Here is a 23,974-nt window from a genome sequence, read left to right as displayed (position 1 = left end):
TTAAGAAATAATGTCTTACTAAAAAGAAACACTGCAGGTTGTCAATATGGTCCCTTTAAATGGGATCTCTTTTTAAATTATTTTTTAGTTTTTGTGGGTACATAGTAGGCGTATATATTTACAGGGTACATGAGATATTTTGGTACAGGCATGCAATGCGTAATAATCACATCATGGAAAATTGAGTATCCATCTAAATGGGATCTCTTGTATAATCTGACATTGACCCACAGTCTTTTATTACTTATTTTTGTTGTTGTTGTTTACTGATTCCATTCTAAAGGAACTCGTGGAGTCTCCTCCAGCAGATTTTGGGAATAACCATCTAGGATGGTCAGGTATGATCCTAGATGGAGACAGACTATTGAACCAGATGCCAGTCCAGAGTCCCTTCCCACTGTTTGGTTTTATGTTACATTTTCCCCGGCAATAAGTTTCCCCATTAATGCTGTGCAGCCTCAACAAACAAAAGCCCACCTAAGGAAGTAGAGCGTGGACCGGGCACATCGTCAGAACACCACAGCAGGAGCTTCTCACTCGGCAGCCCCTCCTCTGCATTTTCCAAGATTTTTACTGTGAGGAAATTATGATTGTAATTAGGTTTTTATTAATATAGTTTTAAGTGGATTTTTTGGGTCTGTTTGATTGCTTTTGGGCAGAAGCAGGTTAACAGGGGACTAGCAAAACTACTATCTGAACTAGTTAATGAAAGTTGTGGAGAATTAATTTCATGAAGAAATGAGAGAACTTGAAGAGCCAGTGTGGAGATTGATAACTATAAGGGCTCAATATGTGGCCCGATGATCTCAATGAAAGAGTGATAAATGACCAGGCGCAGTGGCTCACATCTCTAATCCTAGCACTTTGGGAGGCTGAGGTGGGTGGACTGCCTGAGCCCAGGAGTTCAAGACCAGCCTGGGTAACATGGCAAAACGCTGTCTCTACTAAAAATACAAAACATTAGCTGAGTGTGGTGGCGTGCACCTAAAATCCCAGCTACTCAGGAGGCTGAGGCACAAGAATCACTTGAACCCGGGAGGCAAGAGGTTGCAGTGAGCCGAGATCACGCCACTGCACTCCAGCCTGGGTAACAGAGCGAGACTGCGTCAAAAAAAAAAAAAGAAAGAAAGAAAGTGATAAATAACACTTGAAATATCTGACATACTGGCAGTGAGGGAGAGGCCACACTTCTAGAAGGTGGAAAAGCAGTATGAAAGGACAGGTCAACAATATGTCTATTTGCACCAAGTCAAACAGAAATGTGGTTTGATTCTCAAGTGTGAAACAGTTTTTCCCTGGACTTTGACTTTGGGCATTGTCCTTGCGTTAATAGGTGTGGGTCCAGCCTCTTCTTTCTTCTTGACAAAAGAAAACCAACCATGTGATTTGGGGTGTAAGCAAAACCTCCAAGGTTGGAGTTTGTGTTTTAAAGAACTTTTACAAACTGGAGCAGGCGGATATAGCTACAGATGCTGAGGAGCTCAGAAATTAAGTAGAAATGGAGACCCTTGACCTTCAGAAACAGCCCACATCTTCAAGAAATTTTGAGTAATTTTAGAAACAAAATACACTATAAATACAATAAACTATCCTATATTGTGTTAAGAAACATGCCTGCTATGCAGCCACAGAAACATTTACCATTTTCAAGGCAGTCCAAATTAATTCAGAAAGTGTGTGTGTGTGTGTGTGTGTGTGTGTGTGTGTGTGTGTGAGGATTAGAAAGGGCAACATACTGGTTTCTAAATTGAGGATGACAGAAATTACATTTGAGCAACTGTGAAAGTTTTAAGAATTTTCAATTATTTCTAGAAAGCAAAGCAAACAAGAAACCCCACAGAGTTTTTGAGGAATATTTTACAAAAATAACAGGCAATCAGGAGCAGAATCGATCACAAAATGGTGGCTATCACACAGCACTGCTTTGATTTAGTAGCCTAGCAAGCAAAAGCTTCATACAAAGGTCCTTACAAAAGGCTTATAGACACAGACAGGGGTAGGAAACATAGTACTCTGTGTACAGAGAAGGACAGCCTGGGATTCTGGCTGGGTCTTCCTGTTATCCTAAATGTGACTTACAGCTATTCTTTATTCGGAAAAAAAAAAAAAGCAGCATTAATTACATAAGCATATTGGACTATTTAATGATCAAATTATTCTATGTATAAACACTGGCCAGGCATGGTGGTTCACATCTGTAATCCCAGCACTTTGGGAGGCCAAGGCAGGTGGATCACCTGAAGTCAGGAGTTCAAGACCAGCCTGGCTAACATGGTGAAACCCTGTCTCTACTAAAAATACAAAATCAGCCGGATGCAGCGGCACATGCCTACAGTCCCAGCTGGAGAATTGCCTGAACCGGGGAGGTGGAGGTTGCAGTGAGCAGATTGCGCCACTGCACTCCAGCCTGGCAACAGAGTGAGACTACATCTCAAAAAAGAAAAACAAAATCACCCGCATGTGTATGTATCTGTGTGTGTGTGTGTGTAACCAGAAGAAAATTAATAAAAAATGCTAATGGTTATTTCTAGGCGATGGGATTATGTATAATTTTTTTTTTTTTTTAAGATTTTCAGCCAGGTGTGGTAGCTTGCACCTGCATTCCCAACACTTTGGGAGGCTGAGGTGGGATCCTTGAAGCCGGGAGTTAAAGACCAGCCTGGCTAACATATATAGTGAAACTCTGTCTCTACAAAAAATTCAAAAATTGGCCGGGCGGGGTGGTTCATACTTGTAATTCCAGCACTTTGGGAGGCCAAGGCAGAAGGATCAATTGAGCCCAGGAGTTCAAGACCAGCCTGGGCCACAAGATAGTAAACTTTTGTTTTGTGATTTTACCACCTCTACAAAAAATGCAAAAACGTAGCCAGGCGTGGTGGTGTAGGCCTATAGTCCCAGCTACTTGGGAGGCTGAGCTGGGAGAATCACTTGAGCCTGGGGAGGTTGAGGCTGCAGTGAGCCATGGTTGAGCCGCTGCACTCCAGCTTGGGTGACAAAGCAAGACCCTGTCTCACAAAAAGAAAAAAAAAAATTCCATATACTAAATATAAATAAAAGCTGTTATTGGTTACTTTCAGATGATGGGATTATGTGTATTTTTCTTTTAAGGTTTAAAGGTTTTCCATATTCTCTAAAGTACAAAAAGCCCTTCACATTCAAAGAAAAGTGAATCATACATGGTTGTACAAGAATATGAATATACTTAATAATCAAAAATGGTTAAGGCTAGGCATGGTGGCTCACACTTGTAATGCCAGCCCTTTGGGAGGCTAAGGAGGGAGGACTGCTTGAAGCCAGGAGTTCAAGACCAGCCTGGGCAGCAAAGCAAGACTCCATCTCTACAAAAAAAAAAAAAAATTAGCTGGGCATGGTGCACATCTGTAGTTCAGCTACTCAAGAGGCTGAGGTGGGAGGATCGCTCAAGTCCAGGAATTTGAGCCCACAGTAAGCTACGATTGCACCACTGCACTCCAGCCTGGGCAACAGAATGAGACCTCATCTTTAAAAAAAAATGGTTAAGATAGTAAATTTTATGTTATGTGATTTTACCAGAATTTAAAATAAAAGAGTCATAACAGATCATCAAAAAAATAAATCATCCAGGTGAAGAGAGGAAAATAAGTTTGATTGTGGAACTGGCCAATTTAAAGAACTCAATAGTTTTACCAAATGGTTTGTTACAGTACATCAATACTGCATTCATGGTTTGATAAATCTACATTCGTATTTTAGATATTTGGTACTGATAAAATTTGCCCTTTTCTTTTCAAATTCTTTATTAGAAAAAACTTGTAGAAAAATTCTAAAATGATTTCTTCAATAGGCTTTGAATATTTTTCAGACCACTCTTCTGACCACATGAAGTATGTGTCTTTATTCACAAGCTTGCACAATCCCTGCTGGACAATTCTGAGTGATGGCAGCTCCCACCTTTCCTTCTTCCTTCACTTAGACTACATTTATTCAGCATCTGTATTGTTGGAGTAAGTTCCATGTTAATACTCACCACTGAGGATATGTTAATACCACTTAACTTATGCTCCAACTGATGTAAAACACTGCCTAAATGGCCTTTTATCCTTTCACTTAACTTAGTAAGAACACATCATAAAAAATCTCCAAAACCCATCATAAATGCCAACGTTATATGTTTTATTTTTAATCAAGTAATTTTTTTAAACCTCAACATATCCATAATTGACAGAATAAGACATTAGGCATGAAATGAGAATATAAAACCCAGAGTGTACAGAAAGGCAAACAGTGCTTCAGTCCCTCCAGATGACTGCACGCGAGTGAAACGCATTCCAAACATCTACCCCTTTTTTGTCTTTTAAAAACATACAGTTCAAGTGTTTTTATTTTCACTTGTAAACAACATGAGTCAAAATGGACAATGAGGTAATCTAAATACTACACAGGATAATTTAAAAACACTAGATAAAACACCATTATTAAAGACATATAAAAATCAGGGTTCACTTTGGTCTCTAGTACGGTTAGTTGTTAATACCAAAAAGCAACACATACTAATTGAAGCCAGCTTGGTGGTAGGTGCCAGTGGTTGATAGATGTGATTCAAGAGGTAGTCAACACCATCATTTTTAAGCTGGTAACTCTCACAAGTGTTAAGCCACAGATGCATTAAATATCATAATACTTCTCACAGTACAGTACTTTACCATAACTTGCAGCTTTGTTCCAAATATAAAATTTAAAAATGAATCATAGGTCAACTTCTCAGTCTAACTGAACAATTAAGACACAGATCATACAACCACCACATCTTAAAGAGGCTGTTGACAGCTATGTAAGACAGAGTTTGATGCTTTTAACAAGATGTTCTTCTCTAAAACAAATAAATCTCATTAAGACATCTAGAAAATTAAAGTCAGTGCAGCTGCACTTGTACATACTTTCCCAAATTTTATAACCAAAGGGGAAATACACATATATATTTTATGATAAACATTTCTTAGAGAAAACAGATAAATTAATTTAAATTAACTTTAAGACTTAATGAGATTTCCCATGTCCTGTATAATTCATCTTATAGTGAATGTTACAAAGTCTATTAACACTTATGGGCTCCTATTCACAAACTAAATACAACCAGCAGTAACTTGGGGCCGCACTGGTGCAAAATAAAACTGAGCCAGAATAAAAAAAGTATCGGCAATATTGGAGGTGGACCGATGCTAATAACATGACATTTCTTGATCTTTTTTCTTACATTGCACTCTAAACTTCCAAGTTATAAGCAGGTAAAAATCTTTCTAAATCTTTCAACTGCAAAAATACATCCAAGGCCTTCTAGTGAAGACTAGAAACCCAAGTATAAAAATGTTTTCATTATAGTCTGCCATGTAGCAAATGATCAGCTTACAGGGCTAAGAGACTGGCAATGCATCTTGTTTAGGAATTACATTTGTGTTGACATGAGGGTGAGGTCAAGAGATAACTTAATTCACAGACCTGCTGCCCCACCATTAGTAATCCCTGCAAAGTGATGTTTCACACAGACCCTTTTCCCTCAATAGCTAGTAATGGCATTGCATGTTCATTCCTTGGCAAGCCAGTGCTAGTTAGTTATGTGCCTGGGGCTATAATGCTGCAATACGCTTGGCTTCAGGGCAGCACAGACAGTAAATGAAGGACATTGGCATCTTTTAAACTCTTTGCCTAGCATGAATACCTGCATACACCAACCCCTCTCCCTGCTACCCCTTCCAACCTCCACCTCTGGGCAAAGTGGTGCTTCTAAGACTGCTTCCGTGTTCTGTTTTGCTTAAGTTGAACAGTGCCCATAATTCTTTAAACTAAATACATGATTATTTTAAGGAAATGTTTGGAGACTTTGCTAACTATAACGAGATGCTTCATTATTCACAAGTGTTTGTCAGAAACATGCAGTTGTGAATTGCTATTTATAATACAGATAAAAAGGTTCTGTACCAGAGAATTATCAGCCACCTGTAAGGCTGGAACAGCATACATACAGGTGTGCTATGCATCAACTATGAGGTAGCCTTTTGCTGTAAACAGAGTAATATTTTACCTATGTAAATGAACAATGTGTTCACATCAGTGATATTCACATATGCACAGAGTTGAGGGAATCTGCTTTAGAGGAGTTTTCACATGAAATAAAAATAGGATAACTGATATCTGATATTCAAAAATTTTGATCTGTGTCAAACTCAGAGGTAGTTACTATCATCAGTACATAATACTTATATAAAGGTATAAGTTATTTGGTTTGTTTTGAGTAAGCAGGACTGTAGACTAGTCTGTAAAGAAACAACAAAAATATTACATGGTATGTTCCCTGAGCAAAGTTCTTTGTCCTGAGTATGTTATGTAATAGTGATAATATTCTCATATAAAAAATAAACCCCAACTTTCAACCATAAGATAGGTTTGGTATGTGCTCTTAGTTTAGTCTGGTAAGATGATGAAAAGGATTTCAAATTGCACCCATAAAGACCATAGTTCTCAAGTGTTTCTATTTTTTTTTACCATGATTTTAGCTCTGAATTTCTTTTTGTAAACAGGAAGTGTCCAATTTTGAAGTCCATAATTTCCTATTTCCATAAGGTGAAGGAACTTTGGTTTGAATTTTCAAAGTGACTTATCTATCATGTTTTGCATTTTTACTGTTAACCTGCTTATTATACCTGCTAAAAATTGAGCAACGCTTATCATGTTTTGCATTTTACTGTTAACTTGCTTATTATGCCTGCTAAAAATTAAGCAATGCCACTTTGATTTGTCTACATAATTTAAATAAGTTTGAAATCCTCACATAAGGCAAGGAAGTACTTCTCTACAGCTATATCACATTCAATATCGTCAAAGGTAAGCTTTGCATCACAGCACACCGATATTTCAGTGTATACCACGCAGATTCTCACAATCACTGTTGTGAAATTCAAGCTGAGTTGTAAAGGACTGGCAACCAACCTGAGGCATTTTCTTCTTATGGTGGTTTGCTGAAACAGCAGCAACTATACACGTCTCCCATGACAGGACAGGCGGGAGAGGAAGTAGAAACTGTTCAGCAGAATATGTCTCATTTGAGTCATGCTATTTTTATTTAATTATCTGAGCTTACACCAACAGGCCCATACATTATAATTATAATGCTTAATCTTATTCCCAATATTAAGCACTATAATTAACTGGTACCTTCTTGCAGATGTTTCAGAAATTTGCCCATAACATCTAGAGCCAGGATGACCCCAAAATAATTTTTTTTTCCATGACCGAAACCTAACAGGACCAATACTATGGCCCCTAGCCAGTTTATCACTCTAACGAGAACCAACCTGAGAAGATTCTCCCTGGCACTGAATGTTCATCCTGTATCCACCATATAGGTTACTTCAGAATAAGCATTGAAGGTCACTTCCATAAGATCAAAGTTACTGTATAAAATACTTCTAGCTCTCTGGTGGGAGAGGTTTGGTACCTCTGCCCCAGGCTTGTCACTCTTGTTAACTGCCACTAAATGCTGCACTTTTTCATATCATTTGCAGGTCATATATATTAGGCAACTGTGAACATCCACTTAACTTTAATTCTCAACCCCAGTATTTAATTCATTTCTTTGCTGCTTGTTTTAGAAACAAATTAGATAACTCTCCAGGAGGAATAAAAACCACCACCAAAAATATATGCCAAACAATTGGAGTTCTCTAAGGTCTTCAGTAGTAAATAAGGAGGGCTCCCTGCTCTAAGCAATGGGTAGAAGATTGACTTAGCCAAGGGAAGCTGCTGTTGCCACACAATCCCTTACAACCCTCACAACATGGAAAAGGTTACAAGAAGCTGATATTAAAATACTACTGAAAACAAGCCACTAAGATTATCCTCCCCTTCATTTCTCTTAATAGGCATCTAATTTTACAATCAAACATAGAATTTAAAACAGTGAAATATCGGCCCAAATTACACATTCATTGTCTTTTCTGGAGTTATGTTATCCCAGAATAAAAAAAGCTTATGGCAGTCAGAGGCATATGAAGTTAAGGTACTGCCTTCAAAAAAGGGGGAAAAAGATTACTACTCCAGAGATTTCAAGAAAAAGAGGCAATCCCAAATTCGGGAGAACTGGATGTCTTAAAAACCTTTAGTACCCCATAATTGGCAGCTCTGAGATCTGAAGTATCCTTTGGTTCACACAAAAGGTAACAGTCATGTTTTTAGTTTTATATAATATAAAAGAAGTGGTATTTCAAGAAAACTCCAGTGGGTTAAATTTAAAACTATCTATAATGCTTCACATGGGTTTTCAATTCTTGGAAATATCCAATTATATGAGAGAGGGTGTGTGCTTTGATCTATACACAAATATATAAAGACAAAGGCTCTTTATATATATGTCTACATTCCTATATAAAAATCCTCATGTACACACACAGACTCAGGCTCTCTCCCTCTCACACATGCACATATTGACAGACATAGTATCTTATTCTCTGAATTAACATAAAACATGACACCCTGCTCAAATGTAATTTGCTTAGAGTGATTTGTCTGTTAAAAAATTCACAGTTCCCCAATAGCAGTTAAAATCCCAGGTCAGCTACTGCTTGTGAAATACTGTTCCCCTATACTTGCATGAGGTAGACTTTGCAACCGGGTAAAGGAAAGAACATATGAAGAAGACCTGTTAGGTCTTTTTCCTTTTTTGAACTGAAGGCCCCTTTTTGCTTTGCTCTTCTGGTGCTGTAGATGACTTCGTGGAGGAAGCTTCTTGAGGTGACCTGCCTGGCCGTTCTGAGATCTCTGCCCTAGCCTCCTGAGGAAACGGTGGTGATGTACAGCCATGCCCGCCTCCCACTTCTCGAGGGAGAGTTGAAGTGCATGGCTGGGATTCTGCTTCCTGTCTTCCCTGAGAACTCGTGGGTGGCTGTGCAACATTTTTATGTGGGCAGTTTGCCACCATGTGCATGATGCTCTGACAGTAATGGCACTTCTTTGGCTGAGGAGGTAGACTACATTCCTTAGCATGATGATCAAGGCCACCACAGTTGTAGCATCTACAAGGAAAAAAGATGAAAACATCTTAGAAGTAGGCAGCATGTATCCAAAAACACATTTTAAAATGTGAAAACACACAAACTACCAATGAGATAAGCTTATTTTAATGTGCCTTCTTAAAAGCATTTATCATTGTTTATACTGGTTACACTGTTGGTTCAAAGACAATCATCACCAAAATGTTCTGGTGAGGTTAAAAACTTAGTTGTGTGCAACACAACTAAACACAGTGAAAAACAAGAGTATTAAAACATGTAAGAATATTTAATCACTTCCATATAGAAAGGATTCCTTTAAATTTGACACTATCTGGTCATTTTAAAAGAACCATTTAGCCCACTAGAGGGCAGCGAATATTCAACAAAAAACAACCAGCCAGTTTTAAAAACAAGAGTGTAGAAATACAGTTGTTGGTATGATACAAAGTGGCAATTCACTCAGAAACTGGCAAAATTTTAGACCAAATTTAAGAGTTTAGCACTTCTTTGAATGTTAATTATTTTGACTGTAGAAACCAGCTAAACTGGAAAATTTTTTTCCTTTGTATAAAATTAAGTAATGCAGTGAAATTTGATATATAAGAAAGTCAGAGTCTAGTCAGAAAGTCAGGATGATATCTGGCAAATTACCAAGTAATTTTAGAGCAATAGAGTAAATGTCTGAATCAGAACAGTGCTAAAAAAAGAAAGCTTCTAAATACTTAGATTGAATTAATAAAGGTTCATGCTAGTTCAATGATGAGAAAAGTTAACTTTCTTTTCTTTTTGTAAGAAATTAGCTTTCTTTTAGGGTGATCTCTTTTAAGTTAAAATAAATGGAAATCCGTCCATAATATGTGAATGCACACTGGGGACATGGCTTTGTATTAGATGTTTGAAAGTTCAGCTTTTAGCCTGGCAAGGAAAGCTAAGCAAGAAAATTTTTTCAGAGGTATATTTGTTCAATCAGATTTTCTTCTAAAATTGTATATTAAAAGTAACAAAAAAACCGTAAGTGGAAGAAACTAAGAAAAATTTATATTTACCAAAGGTTTTAAATCTGATTTTAAATACAGAATTTGTTTAATAACTTGTCTCCAAATGAAATATTTTAAGAGCTTTCTATTTTATTTTCCAAATACATTTATGACTCCATAAATCTCATTTATGAAGCACAAAGAACAACAGGTTATATATATATATTTTTTGAGATGGAATCTCACTCTGTTGCCCAGGCCGGAGTGCAGTGATCTCGGTTCACTGCAACCTCTGCCTCCCGGATTTGGGCGATTCTCCTGCCTCAGCCTCGGGAGTAGCTAGGATTACAGGCATGTGCCACCATGCCTGGCTAATTTTTGTATTTTTGGTAGAGACAGGGTTTCACCATGTTGGCCAGGCTGGTCTTGAACTCCTGACCTCAAGTGATCCGCCTGCCCCTTCCTCCCAAAGTGCTGGGATTACAGACGTGAGCCACCGCACCCAGCCAGGTTATAATGTTTTTAAAAAATAATAACAAAATGTTTTAACTAGCTGGGTGGCGGTGGCTCACGCTTGTAATCCCAGCACTTTGGGAGACCGAGACAGGCGGATTACGAGGTCAGGAGATCCAGACCATTCTGGCCAACATGGTGAAACTCTGCCTCTACTAAAAATACAAAAATTAGCTGGGCATGGTGGCGCACGCTTGTAGTCCCAAGCTACTCGGGAGGCCGAGGCAGAACTGCTTGAACCTGGGAGGCGGAGGTTGCAGTAAGCCGAGATTGCGCCACTGCACTCCAGCCTGGCGACACAGTGAGACTCCATCTCCAACAACAACAACAAAAAAAGTGTTAACTGAGAAAATTGGCTTAAGTCCAGACTCACAACAAAAAATGAATTATGATGACTTATATTTGTATGTGTGTGAGAACATCAAACTTAATAATTTACACTACCTTATATTTCATAGACAAACTACTAAGGTACTAACAACCTACTAAGCAGTGTATATAGGATATTTAGTATTCTATCTCCTGGCATAAATTGAACAGTGAATTTTTTAATTGGCAAAAATTAGGGTAACTATTGCCTGCTTCTCCAGTTAGCAATATTACCTTATATACTTTAGAATAATGAATTTATAAGATGGGCTTTTATTCTTTGCAATGATTAACAAGTATTTATCTTAGGACAGACTGAATCATATTTTCAAAAAGAGAAAAAAAAACAAGAAATCACATGTTGTAGTTAAATTATTCATTGTATAATTACATATCTTAATAAAGTATTACAGTGCAGATTCAATATTGTTTCAGCCATATGTTCTAAGAGAGTGTAAGATTAAATAATAAAGTTTACTTGCTAATGCTTAAAATTCAGGTTCTCAAAATAACAACACTAAAAAATGACATATTTGAAAAATATAACCACATTACTTATAATAATATATTTTCCCACACAGTTCTCCTCTACAATAGATAAGTGAATTCTTAAATTAAAGTTGCCCATCTATAAAATATCTTCTTTTGAATTAAATTCACTTCCTTGAGGATAACTTCCACTCAGGAGCTCATTTTCAAAGAGACAGAAAATAGGTTAAAGGCTTCAGTAATAGGGCTGGCTCTCCTGCAGACACATCAATTTTATCAGTCACCGTGGTATGCACTGTGTTATCCAATTCAGGGAACCATTTTGCCTACTCATTGACCAGGAGCCTGATGTCAGTATTCTACTTTCACAAATGGGATCTTCAATTACCCTCTATCTGTGCATTTACCATTAGATTTGGGCTATAAAAGTTATTTTTAAGGATGCTATATAATTTTGCTTTCCTTACATTTTGATCTGCATAGTTAATTCACCCCCTTGGCTTTCCTGATATGTGCTATCATTAGGCCAGACTTTCTTCCACATTGAAAAGATTTGCATTTAGTGTCTATGTGCTTAGCCTTAAAAGGGGGAGGAGTGGTATTTATATTCTCTTCTATTTAATCATTCAGTGTCAATCACTCTTACTAAGAGTACAGATCACTCTCCATTATGAAACCCCTTCCTTCCCAAGGGACTGACACCAAAATAGAAATGTTCAGCTACCTTGCAGCTCACAAATTATACCACAACTATACACTCCATACAAGCTATACATGATTTTAGTCCCCTTTGTTAACCCTCCACACTGTTCCACATCAGTTTGCCTTTGTAGTTGGAATGAATTTTACATTGTGATGTGAGCATAAAAATATCATGTGTGTCCATTTTTAGCTATATGCTTAAGAAATATAAGGACATAGTCTCACACAAACAAAAGACCATACAAAGAAAACTATACTCATACTTTATTATATATTCCCATAGTCCAACATAAAAAATAAAATTATTCATGCTAAGTACTTTATTAAATGCTGAACCAATGGCACAAAGGATATTTTCTCATGCATTACAAATAAGATAAAATAGGCCAAGTGCAGTGGCTCACGCCTGTAATCCCAGCACTTTGGGAGGCTGAGGCGGGCAGATCATGAGGTCAGGAGATCAAGACCATCTTGGCTAACATGGTGAAACCCTGTCTCTGCTAAAAATAACAAAAAATTAGCCGGGCATGGTGGCGGGGGCCTGTAGTCCCAGCTACTCGGGAGGCTGAGGCAGGAGAATGGCGTGAACCCAGGAGGCAGAGTTTGCAGTGAGCTGAGATTGCACCACTGCACTCCAGCCTGGGCGACAGAGCGAGACTCTGTCTCAAAAAAAAGAAAAGATTTTAAATGAAAGAATGGCAACAATGGATAGAATAGAGGCACTTATGATGGTTAAATAAATAAAAACAAATTGTTTAGACCTTTAGAACTATTTAATTATATTCTGAAGTAATTACATGAGTTTTTAAAAATCAAGTCCAAACACCTACACTAGTTAATAAGTTAATCAAAACATACCCAAATTTCTGAGGATTTCATCAAAAAATGAAAACTGATTCAGAAATCAGAATTTAGATCTGCTATGACCATTAAAAATGTTTGCATTTTTTGATCCAAACAACTGAATAAGCAGATTATATTTTCAAATGATATCAGCAATAATGGAGCTGAGCACAGCGGACAACCACTAGGTTAAAATATAGACATTAATTTTTAAATAATATTCCAATGGTGTAAATGAAAATATTCATCAGTTATATATTCCCCCTTGATCCTGAGAGTGATGAAAAAAATTGGGAAGAGGGGCGATACCACAGAGGAAGATCCAGATTTGCTTGTCTAAAAGTATAATGGAAAAAAATGTATCTTAGGATTCTTCACAGTACTTGAACATTTTAACTTAATAAGAATTTATATGTAAACTCAAATCCACATTCTGAGGGTCTGATGGGGGCATTAAGGATAATTTTGACAGTTATCTGTAAGCTTCTGAAGGGGAAGGAATTGTTGAAAGATAGTATGTAAAGCAGTATCAGGGACAGAGAAGAGTAGAGAAAGAAGTGCAAGCTTTGGGCAGGAAGAAGGTACGAATATAGAAAAGGAATTTCATAAAAATTCCTGGGAAAAACGGACTAAAAAAAGGATTAATAAAGTTTCCAAATGGGAGGCAGAGGGGCTAAAGAAAAGTCACAGATTGAAAAAAACTACAGGAACTAAACTGAAGGAAAAATAACTGATTCTTTGAAGAGATCATTTTAAACCTTGGTATAGTCCAACTAAAATCCAGAAATGATACTAATAACATTCCTCAGCTCTATTTTTTATTCTAGTATGTTTTAATACTTGTTATTTAATTAAAATTGTGTGCCAATCAACTGAACACATGGAAGTGCAAAGGATCCAGAGCATATTGATGGAAGCAACCTGCCTACCCTGTACCTCCTGAAGGTAAGAGGGGCAGATCCTGGAACCAACCTTCCCAAAGAAGGCCCCATTTTGTTCTGACTGATTCTACACAATCTAAATAAACATTTGGGTATTGTTTACTCACTCCACAGGACTAGCCCCAAAATACCAAGAGAGGAGTTAGGAAACTTTGATGAGTCACAGAACTAGTAAGTCTCTTTAATAGTGTACATGTCTTCTGACCTCTATCAACCTATACTTTAATGAATTAGTTTCTTTTATTTCATTCTTCTCATAACCAAATTCATAAGATTGTAAGCCAGTTAAACAATAACAATTTTAGTAAAGTTAATTTTTATTTAAGTATGTTTTCCATACTTAAATTTTTATATATTCTAAGTACAGGGGTAAAAACACTGAGTTTTCAAAAATAGTTAGTTGGTGATACTGATGATTTATGTTCTTTTAAAAAGTTTCCTAGATAATAAATACACATTTAACACCAGAAAAGTTTTCATTTGGATCTTCTGGAATATAGAAGCCAGCATCATGCCCCTCTGTTACCTTAATCATGCTAAAAACAAAATATTCTATATACAGAAGGACTAAACATACTTTAACATACTTTTAAGAGAATTAAAATGGTAATAACAGAAATAATAAACAGGTTCAATTCACTGAGAGCTTACTAAATTCCAGACACTGTGCTAAAGGTTTTTAATGTGTTATATAATTTAATCCACCCCCAAAGCCTATGAATTGGGAACTACAATATCTAAATTGTATTGATGAAGAAATTTAGAGATTATCTAGAAAGGAATTTTAATTGAAAGCAATTAAATTTCACTTCCATTTTGATTACACAAAAATGTTATACCCAACAATATTGATGTAATTTTATTATATGTAAGTCTAAAATATCTAGGATCTTGAATTTAAAACACTAATACACACACAGACACAAAAGAATTGAAGTAGACTTTTCTTGAGACTTTGTTACTGGGGAGGTCAGCGTGTTTCTTTGAGCATCCCATCTATAAAACAAAAGACTGGGAGTAGTCCAATCCAGATTCTTTACACTGCCAAGGCTGAATTTTCTTTTCATCTCTCCTATACTTTACATGTTGAAAAACTTGGTCTAAAAATTTGTGAATACTTTTTCTATTCTCTTTAATCATATGTTTAAGATTATAAATTGGAATTTTAAGCTGATATGCTATATAATCAGTGCTATCAAACTCACTTAATAAAATTCCAGTCAAAAGAGAGAAGATGGAAATTTTAGTTAGCCCATTAAATCACACTGCAGTATGAATGATTTATTTAGGCTCTGAAATATTGCAATCAGATTCTATTGGTTGGAGTGAATGTAAATTGAGACTGCCTCTCTTGGAGGACAATTTGACAGCATATTTGAAAATATTAATACACATACTCTCTGACCTAGTAACTCTCACTCTAGGAATTTGCTCTACAGGAATATTCACTGATAAACACAATGATTCAGGTACTAAGATATTAACAACAGCATTGTCCATACTGGTAAAAAGTTAGAAAAATTAAATTATAACAATAATGCTAACAATAACTAATTGTTATTGTTAAGCTATAAACTTGTTAAAATGAAAAATAAATTAAAGCCACATATACCAAAAAACATTTTGCAGATAGCAGAATAATGAAATAATTTTTTAAAAATTGAGGTAAATTTATATGTATTGACATGGAAAGATCTCCAAGACAAATTGTTAAGTAAAAAAAGCAAACCACGGCATAATACATAAATACAGTATGATCACGTTTATGTTTCAAAGACATTAGACATGATTATAAGTAATTGTGTGCATTTTCAAATGCATGTAAAAACCGGCCGGGTGCAGTGGCTCATGCCTGTAATCTCAGCACTTTGGAAGGTCTAGGCGGGCGGATCACAAGGTCAGGAGTTTGAGACCAGCCAGGCCAACACAGTGAAACTCCGTCTCTACTAAAAACACAAAACTTAGCCAGGCATGGTAGTGCGTGCCTATAATTTCAGCTACTCAGGAGGCTGAGGCAGGAGAATCGCTTGAACCCAGGAGGCAGAGGTTGCAGTGAGCCGAGATTGCACCACTGCATTCCAGCCTGGGTGACAGAGCAAGACTCCGTCAAATGAATGAATGAATGAATGAATGAATGTAAAAACCACTGGGAGGGAAGACAGTGAATTGACAAATAAAGAGTGGTTACATCCAGGGAAAATAGTACGGTGAAAGGGCATTTTATTTTTCTTGAGACAAGGTCTAGCTCTGTTGCCCAGGCTGGAGTGCAGTGGCGTGATAACGGCTCACTGCAGCCCGGACCTCCCAAACCCAATCATCCTCTACCTCAGACTCTCTAGCAGCTGAGACTACAGGTATACACCACCGATGTGTGTGTGTGTGTGGTTTTATTGGTAGAGATAGAGTTTTGCCATGTTGCCCAAGCTGGTGTCTAACTCCTGGGCTCAAGCAGTCCCTCCCATCTTGGCCTCCCAATGTGCTAGGATTACAGGCATTAGCCACCTTGCCTGGCTGGCATTTCCCTTTTACTCTGTAAATTTTCATATAGTTTCTTTTTTAAATAACAAGAAAGAACTGATATATTATTTGTGTAATTAAAAAAGAAAAAGAGCAATTATAATTATAAAACTCCATTGCCATTGTGTAATTGACCTTCATTATTATTGTCATCTGACAGTGAGCCTGTCTACCAGTGACTCAGAATCATTTTGAAAGCTTTCAAAAAATACTAATGCCTTGGTCCTACTCTAGACCAATTAAACCAGAATCTTTGAGGATGATGCCCGAAGCATCAGTACTTTTTAAAGTTTCCCAGGAGATGGTGATGTGCAGCTACTTGAGAACTACAGCTATTAACAAACTCAAGTGTCGCACTGACAATATTTCCCACCATAAGGAATGTGGTTCAAAAGAGAATAAATCTCTCAAAACAGTTTTCAACAGGTTACTCACTCATGCCTCAGAAAGGAAGAGGGGAGGGATGGAAGGAGGGAAGGAGGAAGGGAAAGAGAAGGAAATAAGGGAGTAAGCAAGGGAGGGAAGAAGTGTGTGTATATATCTCTTATTTCCTTATTGAGAATGGATCCTTGAAATTTCTGGTTGTGATGGCAGAAAAGCTCCTCAACCTTTTACCATCACTGATCCCTGGAAGGCACACACTGCAAAAACCTACTGAGTTTAACTTCAGATATGGTTTCTCTGTTCAATTTATAATTTATCAATCAAGAACAGGTTCAATGTATACTTGTGTCATCAAAATGGATGATAACTTACAGCTTTTTTTTTTTTTTTTTGAGACAGGGTCTTGCTCTGTTACCCAGGCTGGACTACAGTGGCATAATCAGGGCTCAGCGTCCCTCAGTAGCTGGGACTACAGGTGTGTGCCAACATGTTTGGCTAATTTTTTTTTTTTTTTTTAATTTTTTGTAGAGACGGGCTGTCACTTTGTTACCTAGTCTGGTCTTGAACTCCTGGGCTCAAGTAATCCTCCCACCTTGGTTCTCCAAAGTGGTGGGATTAGAGGCGTTAGCCACTGCACCCAGCAAATTTACAGCTGCTTAATCAATAGCTACTTTCCCTAAATTTCACCATCATTACCAATTAACAATTACTGATTTCCCATAATAACTCTTTAATTCTCCATCTTCTATTGCCTACATCTAAAATAATTTTGAACAGCATATAAATTTGTTTAGTATGGACATGCTCTTGCAAACGTTTCTCTCCATGGCCAAATTCTGTTTTTTTGTTTGTTTTGTTCTGCTTTTTGAGACAGGGTCTCACTCTGTTGCCCAGGCTGGAGTGCAGTGGCACAATCTTGGCTCACTGCAACCTCCACCTCCCAGGTTCAAATGATTCTCATGCCTCAGCTTCCTGTGTAGCTGGGATTACAGGTGTGCACCACCACACCCAGCTAATTTTTTGTATTTTTAGTAGAGTCAGGGTTTCACTATGTTGGCCAGGCTGGTCTCAAACTCCTGGCCTCAAGTGATCTGCCTGCCTCGGCCTCCCAAAGTGCTGAGATTACAGGTGTGAGCCACTGCATTCGGCCTCTGTTGGCATTTAAATAGAAAATTACTTTCTTGTCAGTATAAATATAACAACAAGATCTCTGCTTTTTATAAAAATGATTAAGTATGTTATTTTTCAAAACCCTAATATCTAAACTACATTGTGCTTAAAATAATGCCATTAATAAGATAACTACTGCTCACTGTTTTCCATACCTAAAGAAAAGGAAGTCCATAAAAGATAGTATTTAAACCTATTTAATCAGACCACCCTATGGGTAGGTGCTCAGTATTATCAAATAAAAAGCAAAATTCAGTTAGTATAATTGCCATTTGGTTCTTTCTGTTGCATAATAAATCGTGTGTGTTTGGAAGGCTCTGTATTGTCCAGTACTATTCAGCGTAACAAGCAGGGATCAGCCTGTGGTCTCATGGAACCAAAGTAAATTCAAACTCTGAACTGCTGGCAGTGGAAATGAATACTCTGTGTCTCCCCTAAAGCTCAGTGTTCAGACCAACTTAACTAATTTTTTAAAAAATTTATCAACTACTGTTCTAACCTCTTTTATCATCTGATTATATGATGAGAAATTAACTAGATACATTGTCTGCTAGTGGATTCAACTGCTTATAATATTCATTTAATCATTTTCACAGAATCAAATGAAAACCAAATGGACAAAAAAATTGAAGAATATCTACTATGTGCACAACTTTGTATTAGATGCCAATGAAAGGTATGTGAATAGTTAGCTGGATGGTTACGATTTACACATTTTATCTCATTTAATATCTTCTCCTGACTGGTTTTTGGATTGTCATAGGTTTATTAGCTTTTGGACACTTTTTCTGATTAATGCCATCAACTATCTCATAACATCAGTGAAAATGCACCAAAGTATACTGAAAACCAGCTAAAATACAGTAATAGCTCTATTCACAAACCTTTCATCATCTTATAAAAACAAGAATGTAAGAGGAAAAATGTGGGGAATGGGTATGTAATGAATGGTGGTGCAGGTCACTGAGAAATGGGGATGAAACATGTAGCAGTTTTAAAAGCAAACAAGACATGGAAGGGGAGAGAAATCACTGGAGGCATGGGGGCAAAGGGGAGCATTTTTCATATAAGGGCACTTGAATCAGGCATAGCTATAAACCAGACATTTTTATATATCATTCCATTATGTTTAAAAGTACTTGGTAGATTCTGTGTCAAATCAATGGAACAATATTCATTTGATGAAAGTTTTCTACTTTGTACTGTAACTTGAGAAGGAGCATAATAATGAATTCTAGGTCATAAGTTAAAACTTTATTTCAAATAGAAATGTTATCTCTCTCTTACATGATAAACAACATCTCAGACAGATAATCTGTTCTGGCTAATGGAAAAGTTTAAAAAAAAAAGAGAGAGAGAAAGATGTACTCAAACACAGATAACTTCATGCTTTCCAATTTCCTGGGAGTAAAAGCAGTTTGTTATGAAATAGGACCCAGTCTCACATGCAGTGGGTACTCGGCCAGTGCTGCTTTCAGAACCCAAGACAACTAAGAAGGAGTGTTCAGTTCAGGAGTAACACACACACATATACACAAATAAATAAAAGCCACATGCATTTTTGCTGTTGTAGTGTTGTAACTATCCTAACTGCAGGTTTACATTCATCCTTGTTGGAAGCAAGATCAGTTTATTGACTCTATTTGGTCTTACTGACCTTTGAGTTAAAGTGTTTTAAAAGGTTAGTACTACTATCAATTATGAAAGGAAGGGAAGACGTTCAATATTTAACTTATCTTGAAATGGTTAAAATTAGGTGCTTGCTTAGATGGAAGAATCAGATTATAATATGCAGTCTGGAAATGTTTGTTCACTTATTAGAGCAGCCTTGCCGAAAACTTAAAACCATCAGGGCTGCTTGCTTTTTTCACCAGACTATTTCAAATTCACAGTGTCAGAGGTGTGACATCTGCTGTAAATAAGCATCAGCTCAGCCTGAAGAAATACAATTCCACTAGAGCTTTGTGTCAACTCTTATAAATATTTTTTTCTTCTCATCGCATGATTTCTTTTAGGCTTTTGTTCTGCAGCCAGCATTCTTTTTATCTATTAGTATAACATTATTTTGTAAGTCATTCTAAAGTCATATCTTTTATATATATATATATATATATATATATATATATATGTAAAATGTCTTACTATTAGGACATTTGACCAGAGCACAAGAAATTTTAAAAGAAGAATTTCATCATGATTACCTGATAAGTGAGGCAATAATTTGTTATCTAGAGAAGTAGATGTAAATGTCCAAACAATATATAAAAGAATTTTAACACCATATTAAAAATACCTTAGGTATACAAAATAAGGACTACAAAATAGTGACTAGCTCACATTTTATCACATACACTTCTTCATTAAAACACAGAAGGAAGAGAGAACATGAGAAATTCCAAAGGAAAGAAAGACGTATAGAAGTCAAGAATCAATTTTGGTGGCATGACTGATGTACTGTACATACAAGATTAGATAACAGCTTCAAATTTATACCGGTTGTTTGCAAGCCAGGGGCAAAAGGGCGCTAGATTAAAAGATGTTACCCTAGTTTTAGCAAAGTAAATATCTTCTGGGTTATTCAAAGCTTTGAAGTTACCTGTGACTGGGTTACCTTTGATGCAACTAATAATGCTGGTAGAATCTGAGTTTTTACGAAGACAGAATGTTAAAACACCTCTCTATTGGTGTGTGGCTGACTGACTACTGAATTACTAGCACTTACTACTAACTACTAGCACTTCCTACTTACTAATTATTATTTTTTGAGACAGGGTCTTGCTGTGTCACCCAGACTGGAGTGCAATGGCACCATCACAGCTCACTACAGCCTAGAGCTCCTGGGCTCAAGCAATCCTCTTGCCTCAGCCTCCCAAGTACCTGGGACTACAGGTGTGTGCCGCCATGCCTTGGCTAATTTTTGTATTTTTAGTGGAGACAAGGTCTCACTACGTTGCCTAGGCTGGTCTCGAACTTCTAGGCTCGGCTCAAGTGATCCACCTACCTTGGCCTCCCAAAGTGCTGGGATTACAGGTGTGAGCCAGAATACCCCCAGCCCCCTGCATTATTATTACATTATTGAATTAGTAAGAAATATTAATAATCTTTCCATTTTGACAATGTTTATATGAATAGCATTAAAAGTATTTATAGAGGGCCAGTGGTCTTAGAACACAGTGCCTGGTATGATTTAACCAAAATGTGTTCTCAGTACAAATTCATGTGCAAGAGCGAAAAGAAGACTATCCCAAGCCATCACCTGTCTTGACAGCTACACAGCAATCAGAAGGAATTAAAACCATTTTGCTCAAGTCAGAAAGGAAAGGCTTCTAATGATCGATAAGTTTGGTCTCCCATTCCAGCACCAGCTACCGCTGAGGAAAACGATGAAGTATAAATGAGAAGTAAATGACCTCTGTCCATTTCTCCCTCTGGCCTAACTGGTCTTCCAGTGACAGACCATATATTGCCTTTTGCCAAGAATCAGCAGTTCTTCAACTGTTCACCATGTACGTAAGTAAAAACTGAACAAGGAAAATTGCTACCATGTTCAGATAACCTCTGTAAACTGTGATATTATCTTCTCTTGTGTAGGTCTTACTTTAAAAATTAGAGCTCAAGATAAAGTCTTGTATGGTGTTCTTGGCCTCATGGCTACTTCTTTCCTCCTCCTTGCTGATTGAGGGTGCCCTTCATGTCATAATCTTTTTATGACTAAAGCCTGATGGTCAAGCTGCTAAGACATCCCTACAGATCTTTTCTCTGATCACTGATCCCTTAAGGGATCTTGTCTTCCTATTTGAACATTTCGAGGCTGTGACCCTGTGAATACACAGCCACTGGTGGAGGTAAAATCTGAAGGTAAGTATGGGAAGAGCCGTTGAATCCCTGGAGAATCCCCAGATAGAACCAGATTGTTTATACAAGTCCAAATACTCTTAATAACTTCTAATCATTAGGGCTAGATTCTACATGTTAACAGATTTATTTGCACATATTCTGTAAGCCAAAAAAATCGCTTTATTATGAGTACAGTTCCTTAAGTATTTGAATGATGAGTTCTCATCTCCTTTGGTCACCCTCTAGATTTGGCTGGAGGAACTTTCCATGAAGAACTTGGCTTATTCTCTTAGTGGAACAAGAGAAACAAAGACACTAAATATTTTTTTCTAGATTTTTCTTTAAAAAATATTGAATGATACCCTGACTGGTGTGGTAAAAGGAGGTAAATTTGTTTGGGCAATACTTGAGCCTTTTATTCAAAAAATATATTTATTTCAGAAAATAAACATTTAAAAATACAATAGCTACAAATGGCAGTGCTATTTACCACTCTGAATGTAAAGTTCTCTTTATGTGTTTGACATGTAATTTGAATGAATGCAATATATGTGCGGGGGAAAGCTGTGCTTCAGTGGAAAACATCTGGAACCCAGCTTCTGGATTATCTGATTCTGATTCTAAGAGGGTTATTTTATAGCTCTTTCCATGACTGATAACTGATAGAAATACAACATCATTTTTCTTTACAGTGGGGCAAATTCTATCCTGGAGAGTGGAGAATCAACTGATTTCCCTTCCCTACTGTGGAAAAAGCCAGTTTTGGCTTCATTTGCATATTCATGTCAATATACCTGATCTACAAATATGTCTGTTCTTCGACTCTCCTTTGAACAAGTTACAACATTTGGTTCTCTCACTTAACTGAGTTCAATAAATTCTTTAACACTTATTCATCTGATATTTGCATAAAAATCATAATGCTGCCTTTTTTGAAAATTATCCTTTAACATACAGTAAATATGCACCACAGAGCCACTACATAAGATGCAAGAAACATTTATAAGCACTTTTAGGCACAGAGACTTCTAGATCACCAACTAGCTTTAACACTGAATTATTGGACCCAATTTTAGTTTTTTTGTTTCTTCTCAGTGCTTTTGTTTTTCCTATATCTTGAAACATTTTGATCTTTCATAGTATTGGGACTTATTTCCAACTACACTAAAAGATAAAATAATTATAATATAATAATTATTATAACTATTATATTTAATAAGACGTATTGAAAAATAGAATTCTGAAAAAAAAAAAATTTTAAGACTGAGTCTCACTATGTTGCCCAGGCTGGACTGCAGGGGTTATTCATAGGCATGACTGTAGCACAGTGCAGCCTCAAACACCTGGCCTCAGATGATCCTTTCAAGTAGACATGTGCCACTGTGCCCAGCAAGTCATAAAATAGAGAAATAAATCATCACTGTTTTATTATCCTTTACTTTACCTTTTTTTTTTTTTTTCCCCGAGATGGAGTCTTGCTCTGTCGCCCAGGCTGGAGTGCAGTGGCACAATCTCGGCTCACTGCAACCTCAGCCTCCCGGGTTCAAGCAATTCTTATGCCTCAGCCTCTCGAGTAGCTGGGACTACAGGCATGCGCCACCATGCCCAGCTAATTTTTGTATTTTTAGTAGAGATGGGGTTTTACCATGTTGGCCAAGCTGGTCTTGAACTCCTGACCTCAAGTGATCCGCCCTTCTCGGCCTTGCTTAAAGTATTGCCTGATCTTCCAAGAATGTACCAAAGACATTGGGACAGTGTTTTTTACAATCTTTTTCTTTTTAACCTTACATTGAACACAGCTGAGAATTCAGAAATTTTCATTTCTGTCCATAATGGCAGAGAGAAGATGAATAAGAGCATAAATACAAAAAGAAAGCTAGCAGTACTCTAGACTCTAATGATAATGATGTAATTGTATAAACTAAATCTCAGAGTATGAGCCTTTATATAAGACAAATAAATAAATATTCACTGAATCAATGAGTAAACAATATTATCTCTAAGGACAAAAAGGAAATTTGTTACCCAGTTAGTCATTCTACAGGATGTCATCATGCAACATTTTTGGACAAAAATTTTTACTAAAAGAACACGTGACAGTATTTTACCTTTTATGAGGTTTGTACTAAGAAATTTACATAAGAAACCATACATAAGAAATATGGCTCATAAGTGGACAAATGCTTAAGGCACTGACTGAAAGGAAATA

At 36.9% G+C, this 23,974-nt stretch overlaps 1 protein-coding gene across 6 annotated transcripts in view; it reads right to left on the bottom strand.

Annotated features, from left to right (window-relative positions):
- Positions 1 to 4,131: 4,131 nt before the first annotated feature.
- The window catches only part of LIN28B (lin-28 homolog B), a 149,769-nt gene continuing 129,926 nt past the window's right edge, over positions 4,132 to 23,974 (bottom strand). For all 6 annotated transcript variants that reach the window (XM_055391242.2, XM_055391243.2, XM_055391244.2 and 3 more), the window contains one exon: positions 4,132 to 9,044. In XM_055391242.2, coding sequence (XP_055247217.1) covers positions 8,675 to 9,044 — 370 coding nt within the window. In that variant the 3' untranslated portion in view covers positions 4,132 to 8,674. The remainder of the gene's footprint in view (positions 9,045 to 23,974) is intronic.

Source organism: Gorilla gorilla, chromosome 5 (genome assembly GCF_029281585.2).
Source record: "Gorilla gorilla gorilla isolate KB3781 chromosome 5, NHGRI_mGorGor1-v2.1_pri, whole genome shotgun sequence".
Taxonomy (NCBI): Eukaryota; Metazoa; Chordata; class Mammalia; order Primates; family Hominidae; genus Gorilla; species Gorilla gorilla.
Note: the sequence above shows the minus strand (reverse complement) of the source record. Positions and strands in the feature narration are given on the sequence as shown.